Source organism: Tupaia chinensis, unplaced genomic scaffold, assembly GCF_000334495.1.
Source record: "Tupaia chinensis unplaced genomic scaffold, TupChi_1.0 Scaffold000081_1, whole genome shotgun sequence".
Lineage (NCBI taxonomy): Eukaryota > Metazoa > Chordata > Mammalia > Scandentia > Tupaiidae > Tupaia > Tupaia belangeri.
In genome coordinates this window covers 5,567,731-5,581,913 of record NW_006159542.1, presented here as the reverse complement: position 1 = coordinate 5,581,913, position 14,183 = coordinate 5,567,731, and the positions used below count along the sequence as shown (strand labels likewise).

At 50.4% G+C, this 14,183-nt stretch overlaps 1 protein-coding gene across 1 annotated transcript in view; it reads left to right on the top strand.

Moving 5' to 3' along the window:
* The window catches only part of WHRN (whirlin), a gene marked incomplete in the record, with an annotated part of 108,332 nt that overhangs the window by 39,766 nt on the left and 54,383 nt on the right, over window positions 1-14,183 (top strand). Inside the window, 1 exon segment of the mRNA XM_027769617.1 lies at window positions 3,616-3,741. Within this exon segment, the coding sequence (XP_027625418.1) occupies window positions 3,616-3,741 (126 nt within the window).

Below are 14,183 nucleotides of genomic sequence, written 5' to 3'. Positions count from 1 at the left end.
GAGTCCAGCGATTTAACTGCTATGCCATCTGCTGGCCCCCCTCCCCAATTTTTTTTTAAGTTTATTTATTGGGTCAGCAGGTGGCATGGTTTTGGGGCTGCTGGATCCCACATAGTTAACTCTGTGGTTGGAGTCCCAGACCCAGCAGCTTGCAAAACACGCTGGGCGCATGTGCATGCATGCCCAAAATCCCAAGAGGAGAATGGAGGAGAAGGGATTGCGGCATGGCCATACCCTGGCGTGTGATTTCTCACTTTCCCTCTCTCTCTCAGTATCTCTCCAATGAGCATATGTGCCCTATGGCAAAAATCTAATTTAAAAAAGTTTATTTATTTCTTCCATGAGAGATGGAGAGAGCAAGTGAGAGGGGCAGGCACCCTTGACAGGATGCAGGCAGTGTGGTGTGATGGTTCAGCTCCTGGCTCTGCAGACAGCCTGGGGAAGCCCAGCCCCAGCCACATTTCCTCATGTGGACAATGCAGGTAACAGAAACCATCACAGAGGAGTGAGGGTTAAACAGGGTAATGTGTGTGAAGCACAGTTCCTGGGACCCAGGAAATACTCGGTGTATTTTGTGACTAATTCAGTGAGTTATTACTATTATATTAATATTATTAGTGGCAGTCATTTTTTTTTCTCTGTGCTAGGCCGCCTCTCACGGTTTCATTTGCTTTCCTGTAGATGAATTCTGTTTCATCTCGAACGCTGGGTGAATTTCCAGCAGTGATTGAGGCAGATTACCCTGTGGTTGATAGAACTGTTATTACAGTTCGGTGATAAAGGCTCAATTTTATTCTGATGTAAAGAATTTACGAGGAGGCGGCGGGGAGGTTTGTTGTCCTCCTTAGTATTCCGAGGGGCTGTGCAGAGCTCGCTGCCATCTGTGTGTTCCTGGGCTTCCTGCAGCCACCCAGATCCCCTGGCTCCTCCTTCCTGGAATCTTCTAGTCCTGGAGCAGGCAGGACCCAGGTGGGAGTGGGGGGTGAAGAGGGATGGGCTCCAGGTACCAGTAAGTGGATTGGGGTCCTGGAGTATACACCCCAGGCCTGGCCTGGCCTCCTGTGCCCTGAAAACACAACATAGGGGTGGGGTGAGGGAGCTCTGTGCAGTTAGGCACTGGGGTTCCAGGGAAAGCAGATTAACTGCCTTCCCCCTAGCCTGAGCTTCCTTTCCTCAGCCCACCACCATCCTAAGGCATCTCCTCCTGGAGGATCTTCAGAAAGTTGTCCCCTCTCCTGTCCCCTCCCCCAGAGCCTTCTGACTTACAGATCTGAGCCTGACACTCCTGCTCAAAGCCCAGGCTTCCTGGGAGAATCGTACCCCTGCTTTTCCCTCTGCTCCATGCTCCAGCGCACGGAGCCCTCCGGGTGAGACTGACAACCATGCTCTGTCCTGTTTCTGGGCTGTATTTTAGTGCACGCTGTTGCTCCTGGAAGACTCATCTTCCCACCTGTTTCTCTGGCTGCCCTTCAGTCTTTGAGGCTCAGTGGTTGTATCTGAGGCACCATGTTGAGGCCTGGCTCCTAGAATAGACCCTGGGACTGAGCTTTGCCTGGAAGAGGCAGCTCAGAGAGTCCCAGAGCAGACAGATAATGCCCCCTGCTCTGAAGACGTCCACCTCCTCCTCCTCCTGGAACCTGTGAATAGTCTCCTATAGGCACAAGGAGCTAGCAGGTACAGTTAAGCGAAAGGTCCTGAGATGGGGAGTTATCCCAGGTGATAAGCAGGCCCAGTGTCATCACAGGGTCATGATGAGAGGGAGACAGGAGGGGCGGGCAGAGAAAGGGAGAGTGAGGCTGGAGGCAGAGCCTGAGTGAGCAGACGATGCTCCTGCACTCGCAGCTTTGAGCATGGAGGCTGGGACAGGGGGCGGGGAATGCAAGTGCCTCCAGGAGCCAGCAAAGGAGGAACGAGAGCTTCCAGAAGGATTGTAGACCAGATGGCCCATTTTACCCTCTGTCTTCCGGAGGTGATAACATAATGGATCCACTTTTTAAATTTTAAAAAACTTGACCAGGAGGTGCATGTACTCACTGAAGAGAGAAAGAGAGACAGAGAGTAAGGAAGCACGCCACCACCACCACCGCCGCCGTGGGGGACAGTCATGTCACAGTCCCTTCTCCCCCATTTCCTCCTTTCAGGATTTTGGGCACTAGCACACATACACAGGCATGTTTTCTTTCTTTCTTTTTTTTTATCTTTACTTATTTTACTTTAATTTGACGAGAGAGGAACAGAGAGAGAGAAAGCAAGCTGCCAGGTCTGAGACTCAAACTGTGGTCGGCCATGTGGGAGTCCAGCGCCCTTAACCACCACGCCACCTGCCAGCCCCAATATAGGCATGTTTTTCAAGCCTCTGGGTTCGGAGCTCGATTTGCGCAGTCGGCCATGGGGAATCCAGCCACTTTAACCACCAGGCCACCAGCTGGTCCTGTGTAGGACTGGCAGAGGGAGGACTGGCTTCAGTGTCATACAGCAGGGAACTGTGAGGGGCTGGCCCCGCAGAGTTGCCCTGACTGAGGCGGGAGGCAGGCCTGTCTTCACCCCATCTCTGGTGGCTGGGGAAGTTGAGGAGCTGCTGGGGAGGGCCAGTTCTCTGGGGCAGTTCTCAAGAAGGGACTTTCTGAACCATTAGTGGCCAACACGACCAGAAAGGTACCTTGGCCCTAAAAAGGGTCCCCACACTTTTGTGGGGGGAACAGGCAGCCCACAGTCTCTACTCAGCATTTCCTTACTACCCAGCGATGTCACGAGTGTCTTGAAGGGACCCAGTCAGGTCCTTCTCTGACAGCAGAGGCGAGGACCAGTGAGGGCTCGCATCCCCACGGCCTGTCCCCACTGGTGCAACAGCCCACGGCCCCGCCTCCCGTGGGGAAGGCCCCGGTGCTCTTTCCAGGTCAGACTTGCAGTAGCTTTGCTGGCCTGCCCGAGGTGCGGTCTGGAAGATGAGGAGAGCCAGGGTTTTCTGAGCACCTTCTCTGTGCCACAGGCATGATCCCAGGCAGGAATGGCAGGAGCCCTTCAGCTGGCAGAAGCCCACGGGGAGGCAAAAGACCCCTGCCCGACCCCTGGCAGGAGACTCCCAGGAGGCTCCAGACCTGGAGCAGGCTGGGGGGGACGGGGAGGAGACCCCCGGGGCAGGCAGAGTGGTGATGGTCCCGAGTCTGAGCTGAGCCTTGACCCTGAGGAGGGAAGATGGAAGGAGGAGTCTGGGCCTAGACCCCAGGACCTGAACAGTCACCCCCTATAAGGTGGCCAGTGGCAGTAGAGAGGGCACGTGACCCCCTGCTGTGAAGAATGTGTGAACACTGAAATGTCCAAGTGCTCTGGGATGTGGCGCAGGGGGACCCCTAGAGGTCACCTCCATCAGTGCCTTTTACACAGCTACCCTGTGACCCAGAGCGGGAGAGGGTCCTGCCCTCACTGAGAAAGTCCGAGCAGAGTTGGGGCAGAACCAGAATGTTCTAGGGGGTCGTCCAGGCTGTGGCCTGGGCCTCCTGGCAGGCCACAATAGATCCTGCTCTACAAGGAAGAGGAGGGGCTCCACAGCCTGGTGTCCCCGAAGGGCGTGGCTCCCTCCAGACCTTCTGATGCTGTCTCCTCTCCCTCTTGCAGGTGAACCTGGTGCTGGGGGATGGCCGGTCCCTGGGCCTCACCATCCGTGGGGGAGCTGAGTACGGCCTTGGCATTTACATCACCGGTGTGGACCCGGGCTCTGAGTCGGAAAGCAGCGGGCTCAAGGTGAGGGGAGGGGCTGGCGGAGGGAAGGCTCTGTTCCCTGAGCGCTTTGCCGCTGGTTTTAATCGGGCTTCCAGCAGAGTAGTCAGCACCCCACCTGGAGGACTGGGCCCAGCTGGGGCCCACCCCTGGCTGTGGATCCTTTAACCCACAGCTCAGAGCAGCAGGGGAGCCTCCTGCGTGGTTCTGGGCAGCAGGCCAGCCCCAGCTCTTCAGGGCTGCTGATTTGCAAACACCACGGACGGCCTGTGACGGCCCTGACTTCAGAGTTTGTCACGGTGTGTGGAGAGGGAAGAGAGGAAGCCATGAGCCGAGTTGGGTTGCACTTGCGAGCTTCGAGACTGGCATTCAGTCTGGGACAACTGGCATTATTAAAATGATATTTTGGCCCGCCAGTGGCGTGGTGGTGAAGGCAGCTGGACAGCATGGCCAACTGCGCAGCTCGTGTCCTGGTCTAGGCGGCATGTGTGCGTGCCCACATTCTGAACGGAGAAGGGATGGCTGCATCTCCCCGGAGGGTGCCTTCTTACTTTCTCTCTCCCTCTGTCTCTGTGTCTAGCAAGTGCATGTACCCTAGAGCAAATTTTAAAAAGAACGAAGTGAGATTATTGGCTCACACTTTACAGAGGGCCTGCATTTGTGATGCACTTCACACGTGTCATCCCGTTGAGTCTTTATGCTGCCCTGTGGGCTAACTTGTTGTTACCCACATTTTCCAGGTGGGGACACTGAGGCATAAAGTGATTTAACTGACTTGTCCAAGGTCACTCAGCTGGTGAGTTGCAGAGCAGGATTTAACTTAGGCGTCTTAATTCCAAAGCCCAAGTCTCAACTACTCCACTTGCAGAAGGGAGAGCCAGGAACTTGCTCTGGGAGGCAGAGACGCTGGACACTGGACCTGGGACGTAGATCACCAGGATGGATGGCAGTGTGTGTTGAGGCTAAATCCTGATGCCCAGGATGCCGTGGTCGCAGATGTGGAGTGGTGACCACGGGACAGGTGGCATTGAGCCAAGCCTTGGCTCAGAAGGAGGTGAATGGGAAAGCAGCTGGAGATGAAAGTAAGCCCCAGCTGAAGGACTGTGAGTTTGGCATGGTGAGCAGATGGGCCACCAGTCCGTGTGTGAGGCAGGGAGGACAGAGCATGAGGTGAGATCGTGCCTCTGATAAAGGGCCTGGAATGCCCCACCAATGCATATGGGCACCTCGTTCCCCACATAGAGGAGAAGAAGAGGTCATGGCGGATCAGCATGGCGCCTGCTGAAGTGTTGTGGTAGACAGGCTGGTGTGCTAGAGATGAGACTTCTGCTGGTTCTCTTAGGAAGTATGGCAGGCTGGGGAGGGCTCTGAGTTTGCAGACAGGAGGATCAGGTTCAAAGCCCGGTTTTCCTGCTTTTGCTCTCATTGCTGTGTGTCCTTGGAGAGTCCCTGCGCTGTCTGAGCTTCCCTTTCCTGTGTGATAATAGCAAGTAACATTCCCTTCTCAGGATTATTGAAAAGATCAAATGAGGAACACACTAATATTAACTATTATGGTAAGTGTTGCTATAGACTAAATGTTTGTGTCCCTTTAAAATTCATATACTGTAATCGTCATCCCCAAGGTGATGGTATTAGGAGGTGGGACCTTTGGGAGATGATTAAGTTATGAGGGTGGAGCCCTTGGGAATGGGATTAGTGCTCTTAAAAACAGGCTCCAGAAAACTGCCTTGGCCCTTCTACCATGTGAGGACACAGCAAGGAGGCAGCTTCTATAAACCAGAAGGCAGGCCCTTCAATGTCTACCAGACATTGAATCTGCTGATGCCTTGATTCAGGACTTCCAGCCTCCAGAACTGTGAGGAATAAATTCCTGTTGTTTAGAAGCCACCTTGCCTATGGTACGGTGTTACAACAGCCCAGAGGACCAACACACGTCACCATCGTCTCATCCTGCTATTGCTACCATAAGCATGAGAATTAGTGGGTATTGTGTGTGTGTTATTACCCAGGTACTGTTCCAAGCACTTGAGCCTCACATTGCCCTGAGAAAACAGGTCCTTTTGTGAGCCCCATTTTACAGTATCTGAGGCTCAGAGAGTTGTATGGTCGATAAGCTGTGAGTCAGAATTCCCATCCAGGAATCAGGAGTCTGGTTCTAGAGCCATGCTCATAACCAGGCCAGCCAGGCAGGCACCAGCTACCCCACAAATGTTGGTCGAGTCTAGTTGATTCTGAGATGCCTTGGGTCTGGGGCTTGCTATAGTTTCAGCAGGTAGAAGTGATGACTTTGTTGAAACTCCAGGAGGAAACAACCTCATGGTATTTTGTGTGCAATTTTTATTTAATACATTGGTTTTCATGGAATAATTTAGATTTAGCAAATGTTACAAAGAGAGTTCTCATTTACCCAGTGCCCAGCTTCCTGTAACGTTGACGTCATATGTAACTAGGGCACATCTCCCAAGACCAGGGGACTGGCGTTGTGTGACACTGTTCAATAGACCGCAGCCTTTATTCGGAGTTCACCAGTTTTTCCGCTAGTGTCTTTTTCCTGTTCTGGAGTCTAGTCCAGTCGGTTATAGCACGCTGCACTTAGTGTCTATGCAGTTTAATGCCATTTATCCCCCACCCCAATTTTAACAGAGGTTGGAGGCGATTTTTAAACACAGTAAAAACATTTTTTGCTGTGAGTGAGGAAATTGGGGGGAAGAAAAATGGGGACAGAGAGAAAGAGAGGAGCTGGGCTGAGGTCCTTCCCCAGGGCGCCTGCCCCGTGGGACTGCAGCCCCAGCCACAGTCAGGCCACGGATTTCGTTCTGATCTCCCTGACACACAGAGCAAAGCACCTTTGTGGTCTCTGTAAGGTTAAAAAGAAAGCTATGCTTGAGAAGCCCAGTTTGTTCTTTCTCCAGAGGCCTCAGAGCGATTTTCTCTGGTCCTTCTTTAAGAGGAGGCTGTGTGATGCCGAACTCAGCGTCTTTCCTTGATGTCAGGCGCTGCGCCACTGGGCTCCGCCCTCGGCTGATGGTGAACCTATTCTGACTGAATCCATGGTAGGGGAAGGAGAGAGGAAGCCTGCGAGAACACAGCGTCTCTTACTCCCTGATTACTGACGGCTGCACCTCTTAGGACCAGCTCATCTCTTTATTGAGCAGCTACCACGAGGGCACTTCGAAAGCCCATGGGGAAATGGAATTGAAGTACAAGTTTATTTTGGTGCAAAAAAAGATTGAAGTCCATGTAGAGTTTTTTTCATAATGCACAGTTTTCATGACTATTTCAAAGACCCCTTCATAGACCAGGCACTGGGATCAATGCTTCCATTCATTATTTTATTTAATTTTTGCAACAAATTATGAAAAAGGAATGTGCTTTTCCCATGTTTACAGGTGGCAGATTTCAGAGCAGTGATAAGCAACCTGCCTAGGGTCACCCGGCTGAGAGGTGTTAGAGGTGGGATTTGAACTCACCCCACCAAAGTCTAAGTTTATGTTTTGTTCTGTTTTTGAGAGATTTTTGCTATAGGGTGCATGCATTCACTAGAGAGACAGAGAGACAGACAGTGAGAAATCAGCCCCCAACGAGGATGGCCACCCCACAATCCCTTCTCCATTCTCCTTTTGGGATTTTGGGCAAGCATGCATAGGAGCCTGGCATGAGTTTCAAGCCACTGAGTCTGGGATTCAAACTGTCGGCCACATGGCAATCCAGCAACGTAACCATCATGTCATCTGCTGATCCCTAAGTTGATGTTCTTAAGCACTGTGTTATACCCTCCTCAGTGACAATGTAGGTATATTGCCCCCAGTTTGCAGCAGAAAAAAACACAGCTCAGAATTGAACTGACTTACCCAAGGTCAAATTCTTTCTAATGTCAGAGGTGAGATTTGAACCCAAGATCTGACCAAGGCTGGGACTGCCTTATGCAGGGTACAGGAGTCCTGGGACCTGCTGCTTACCAGCTGCTCACTATGAGGCTAGCTGATCTTTGAAGTTTTCTCTGAGGTCTGCATATTTTCCCAGCTGGGGGGCCAGGGGTGCCCAGACACCAGGAATATACTCCATTCTCCTTCACCTGTAGGTTCCCAAAACCGTAGAGAGATGCCGAAACCAGTAACCTGCTGGCAGATCCCATTTGCTGTGGAAGGAAGGAGGTGGAAATTACATGCAGGGGGTGTCCATGGCTGCCCCCTCTCCCTTCCCTTCTGTTTAATCAGCAGGACACTACTGATGACGCCTCTGTGCCACACATAACACTCTGCAGCTTCCGGCCACAGCATGGACAGTCTCTGACCTCCTAAAACTCATGTTCTACTGAGAGGATGAGGCAGGGAATAAAAAGCAAAAGCAAATTACACAACTGTTTAATTACAGTTATGATAAATACCAAGATCCGAACCACACCAAGCCATGTGAATGGGTAACAAGGGAGATTAGTCCTGGTCTTGGCTATCTGGGAAGGCTTCCCGGAGAAAGAAATAGTTCGGTTGAAATGACAAGAAGAGAACAAAACTAATTATGTGAACAAGGAAGTCCAAATTTCAGGCAGGAAGAATAGCAAATGATAGGTCCCTGAAGGGGTAAGAAGCATTCCCAGTTGTAGAGGAAGGCCAGTGTGGCTGAGGGCGGAAAGCTGGGTTGGGAGCGAGTGCGGATGATGCTGGTGAGGCAAACAGAACCAAGCACGTGGCGCAGGGCATGTACTGCCCTCGCGGTCATGCAGCCGTGAAAAGAATGTGATCGGGATCTGCACTTAGAGATGTGGGAGGTTGTCCAAGGTCTCTTATTCAGTGGGAAACACAGGCTGTAAAACAAAGGGTGTCTAAGAGGACCTCGTCTGTATTGTAAGTATGCAGAAATATGCTTCGACAACAGACACCGGACACACACCAAGATGTCAAGGGTGGTGATCCTGAGGGGTAAGATTATGGGTGGTGTTCACTGTCTTCTCCACGTCCTTCCACAGGATCCGAATGCAGCAAGCATTACTTCTATAATCATGAAAACACCGACAATAAAGCACTTTCCATTCTGAAACAAGACAGAGGCCGAATATTCCAGAGAAGTTTCCCAGGTGCTTTAGTTCGCCTTTCAGCTGTAGGCCATCAAAGGCTTTATTTGCTCATAAAATGCCCTCCTTCCGTAAAGTCCTTTCCATCTCCAGTCCCCTCCGCAGTAAAGCATTTTATATTCCCTGTCGCTATTTTGCTTTCCCCTCCAAGGCCCCTCGGACGCGCTGGCACCTGCCTGCATTCACTCCGGCATCCAGAGCTGATTAATTCTGTTTATTGCCAATGCACTTTCAGTGGAATTAGGTGTATTGAAATGGAATAAAGGGGCTCGACTGTGTGGGTGGCAGAACCAAGAACCGGCTTTATTTGTAAATAGGGCTCCTTGCTGCTGTGCAACGCTTTCCTGGGGGGAAAATGTGCCTTCTGCTCGGCTGTGCGCTTCAGCCCACGTAGCTCTGAAGCCCTGTTTGAATCCAGGGAAGCGGGCAGGACACGCTGCCCCAAGTGGAGAGGCACCTAGGAGGTCAGCCAGGTTCCTAGAATTTACCCGGCAGGGGGCCCTGGGACTTGGAACTTTCCTACCCTCCCAGTGGGGGCTGACACTCCTTTCAGAATTTAGCTTCAATCTTTCTTAATCCTTTGCACCTACCGCCCAGCTTCAAGTCCCGCCCAAGAATGGCCCTTCAAACTTTCTTTGTTCCTTTAAAGACAACGGAGAATGATTGGCATTTAACAATAATCGTAATGGTAGCAGTTGCCATTTATTAACCAGTTATTAGGAACCAGGCACTGTGCTAAACATTTTAGGTACAGTTTTATTTAACCCACTCGATAAGCCCTGTGGCGAGCAGTAACGGCACCATTTATTAGATGAAGAACAGAGGCTCAGAGAGGTGCAGTAACTTGCCCAGGGTCACCCAGGCCCCCGAGTCTTGGCCCTTTGGGCCCTCCAAAGGCCATGTACTTTGCTCCTCTGCTTCCCTCGCAACCTGACCTGACCAAATATTTAAAGACTGCAGAGAAGAAAACCAAGGACAGTGAGTCCTCTTAGAAATCAAGCTTCTAACGCCCAGTATGGTTCTGGATTCTTCCTGGCCCCGTGTCCTCCACTCCTGAGGTTGTCCAGGGGTGGGGACCCAGCGAGTGTCTGGTACAGAAGTCGTGTCTCGGTGATGCTGAGAGGACGAACTGCTGATTTGCAGATCTGTCAGAGGTGCTGGCCTTTTCCTGGAGCCTGATGTGTGTCCCCTTTATCGATGAAGACACCTGGGCTGGGCTGGTCTCTCCACAGTAGGGTTTGTCTGTTCTCCTGCCTGTCCCCTCTGGACTGAGCCTGGGAACAGCCCGCCTTTGCTGAACACACGCAGGTAGCAGTTATCTACACGTCTCATCTCAACCCTCACTGCGGCTCTGGGAGGGGAACTCTTATCCCATCCGTACATGTTTATTTAATGACTGGCTCCCACCGTTGGCTGCATGGCAGAGGCTGAGTGTGCTTTACACACCATATCCCCTGCCCGGGGTGGTGCCTGGCACACAGTAGGTGTTCAGGAGTTATTCTTGGCTTGAGAGAATGGCTGTGGCTGTGGCAGGATTCCCAGCTGCTGGCTTTGCCTCCAAAGCCCTGCCCTTGAATGCTGTCCTTGGCCTCGTGGCCTGAACACCGCACGGAGCTGGCATTGTTATCAAAGGAATGAACCCTGCTAAGAAGTCTTGGTGGTTTTTGCCTTCACCTGATATGTGGACTGAGCAATCAGACCCTGCTCTTCAGGAACGCTTATCTTTGGGCTACAGGAAGCTCAGTAGCAGCCAGGATCCACAGTGAGGTTTGCACATCGCAGAGGGGCTTGATGAGCAGTAGGGGCCACCCTCAGCTTGTCCCTGAGAGAGGAAAGAGGGCAGGAATCAGTCTACACTCACAGAGCCCTGACCTCAGCCTTATACCTGGGGGGCCTGAGGACCAGAGGGAGGGACAGGGGTGGCTGAGAGACGGGCCTAGATCTCCGGGTCTACAGCTCAGAACCCCTCTGTCTTCAGGCTGTTTGACCTTACCTGTGTCCCTGTGCTTCCTGAAGGAATTTTGCTGGGAGAGGATAATGTGACAAGCTCTCCAAGGCAGCGTTCTGTTTGTCCCTAGTGGGAGAAAGGATGTGGTTACTCTACAAAATGACTTCAGAATTTCCCGGAAAAATGGAATTCAAGTACAAGTTGCTTTCGGTGTAAGAAATTTTAAAAGTCTATTCATAATTTTTTTCATAATATGCATTTTCCATGAACTTTTGAAGATCCTACTGTATTTGTTTAACAGGGATTTTTTTTTTAATTGCCAGAAAACACATGTGCTCCCTGGAGAGAGACAGAGACAGAGACAGAGAGAGAAAGTGAGAAAATGGATAACCTGATAGCCGCTATATCTGTCAGAGAATCATTAAAAACCACCCAAAAAGGGGAACCAGCAGTTAGCGTAATGGCTATGTCGCTGGACTCCCACATAGTCGACCGCGGTTCGTGTCCCGGACCCGGTGGCTTAAAACTCACGCCGGGCACGTGTGCGTGCGTGCCCAAGATCCCGAGAGGAGAATGGAGGAGAGGGGATTGCGGCGTGCCCATCCCCCCTGGAGGGTGATTTCTCGCTTTCTGTCTCTCTCTGTCTGTCTGGCGAGCGCCCGCGCCCTATAGCAAAAACCTCTCCCCATCCAAAAAAAAAAAAAAACCACCCAAAAAGGGGAACCAGCAGTTAGCGTAATGGCTATGTCGCTGGACTCCCACATAGTCGACCGCGGTTCGTGTCCCGGACCCGGTGGCTTAAAACTCACGCCGGGCACGTGTGCGTGCGTGCCCAAGATCCCGAGAGGAGAATGGAGGAGAGGGGATTGCGGCGTGCCCATCCCCCCTGGAGGGTGATTTCTCGCTTTCTGTCTCTCTCTGTCTGTCTGGCGAGCGCCCGCGCCCTATAGCAAAAACCTCTCCCCATCCAAAAAAAAAAAAAAATCCAAAAAACAAATGCCCAGCCTACATGTTTTCATAAATGAACTCTACCAAGCAGTTTAGGAAGAAATATTGTGTAGCGTCTTCCTGAAAACAGAAGCGTACCTTTGTTGAGAGCGTGTGCATATGTACATGTCCCCAATCCCAATAGGCTGGAGGACTGGAGAAGGGTTTGTGACATGGTCGTGCCCCACTGGGGATGCCGTCTCTCTTTCCTCTTGGTCTTTCTGTCTTTCTCTGGCAAGCTCATGCATCCTCTGGCAATTAAAAACAACAATAAAAGTAACTGTTTTAGATAATAAGAGGCAGGTTTCTCTTGGAAGAAGTTACAGGTGAGGAAGGGAGATGGACAGAATAAACCCTGGGGTGCTGGATTAGAGTCAGCTGTATCAATATGGACTCATTTACAAAAAAAAATATATATATATATATGAATGTATGCACACGAAGATATATAGATGTGTGGAAATGTGTATGCATGAATTATCAATAAGCTCCTAGTTCCACCTACTGGGAGGGGCTGGAGGCAGAGACCCTCCAGTAAAAATGGGAGGTCACATCCAGGTCTCAATTCTCTTCGCCAAATAAAAGAAACCAGGGCTCTTTGTAGGACTGGTTGATGCCAGGTCTAGAGCCTGGACGGTACAAGGTGAGCCTGGGGTTTCTCGTTTTGGAAAATAAAGCTGAAGAAAAAAAAAAAAAAACCACCCAAAAAGGAGGGAACAGCAGTTAGTGTAATGGCTATGTCGCTGAACTCCCACGTAGTCAACCGCACTTCACATCCCGGACCCGGTGACTTAAACTCACGCCTGGCACGTGTGCTTGCGTGCCCAAGATCCTGAGAGGAGAATGGAGGAGAAGGGATTGCGGCGTGGCCATCCCCCCTGGGGGGTGATTTCTCGCTTTCTGTCTCTCTCTGTCTGTCTGGCGAGCGCACGCGCCCTATAGCAAAAACCTCTCCCCATCCAAAAAAAAAAAAAAATCCAAAAAACAAATGCCCAGCCTACATGTTTTCATAAATGAACTCTACCAAGCAGTTTAGGAAGAAATATTGTGTAGCGTCTTCCTGAAAACAGAAGCGTACCTTTGTTGAGAGCGTGTGCATATGTACATGTCCCCAATCCCAATAGGCTGGAGGACTGGAGAAGGGTTTGTGACATGGTCGTGCCCCACTGGGGATGCCGTCTCTCTTTCCTCTTGGTCTTTCTGTCTTTCTCTGGCAAGCTCATGCATCCTCTGGCAATTAAAAACAACAATAAAAGTAACTGTTTTAGATAATAAGAGGCAGGTTTCTCTTGGAAGAAGTTACAGGTGAGGAAGGGAGATGGACAGAATAAACCCTGGGGTGCTGGATTAGAGTCAGCTGTATCAATATGGACTCATTTACAAAAAAATATATATATATATATGAATGTATGCACACGAAGAGATATATAGATGTGGAAATGTGTATGCATGAATTATCAATAAGCTCCTAGTTCCACCTACTGGGAGGGGCTGGAGGCAGAGACCCTCCAGTAAAAATGGGAGGTCACATCCAGGTCTCAATTCTCTTCGCCAAATAAAAGAAACCAGGGCTCTTTGTAGGACTGGTTGATGCCAGGTCTAGAGCCTGGACGGTACAAGGTGAGCCTGGGGTTTCTCGTTTTGGAAAATAAAGCTGTTCTATAAAACAAACAACTAAATAAATACTCATATCAATTGTGCACAGAAGCCAACCTAAAAAGGTTCTCAGTAACCAAGAGAGAATAAAATATGTACCCCTAAGCCCATGATAATGCCAAGAAATAACTGAATAAATAAATAAGTGGGGGGAAAGAGACAATTCTTCCTTAAGGAGAAATTTCCATTAATAAATATGAAAGGCATACAGGAATAGAAAATCACCATTCGAAACATCACATTACAGTAATCATTGCTGTAGGCAAATACACCATTGGATGCTAAATAATGGATAAAAGTTTAAGCAGAAACAGGCTTTTGGGGGCGTAGTTTCAAAATAGCTTTACCAGTATATTTCATAATTATAACGGGAGCATAATACATTTACTGAGGGGGATCCTGGCAGTCGTCCACGTCAGTGAGTGTAATACATATTAAAATAAACTTCACTGTTTTCCAGTAGCAAAAATAATACTTGTGAGTTGTAGAGGAGAGAAACGATTTACTGGCTTGTGTTTGCAAGGAGGCCCTTCCTCCCCTGCCCCTGTCTAGCCCTGGGACGTGACAGCTGTCAGCAGCTGGCCTGTCCTTCCCTCTGCTCTGCGCAGTGACGTGGGTACCCTGTGTGTTCGTCCTGTTGCTTTTATGACCCAGCCGTCAGCCTCTTAGAAAATTGCTTCCCTTCTTTGTTCAACGCCTGACATCTCTGATTTATCAGATTGGGGTGAAGGTGTTGCCACTCCAAGGAATTGAGATGGGCCTCCTGCAAAGTGGAAGCAGAAATATGCAGCAGACGAGTAC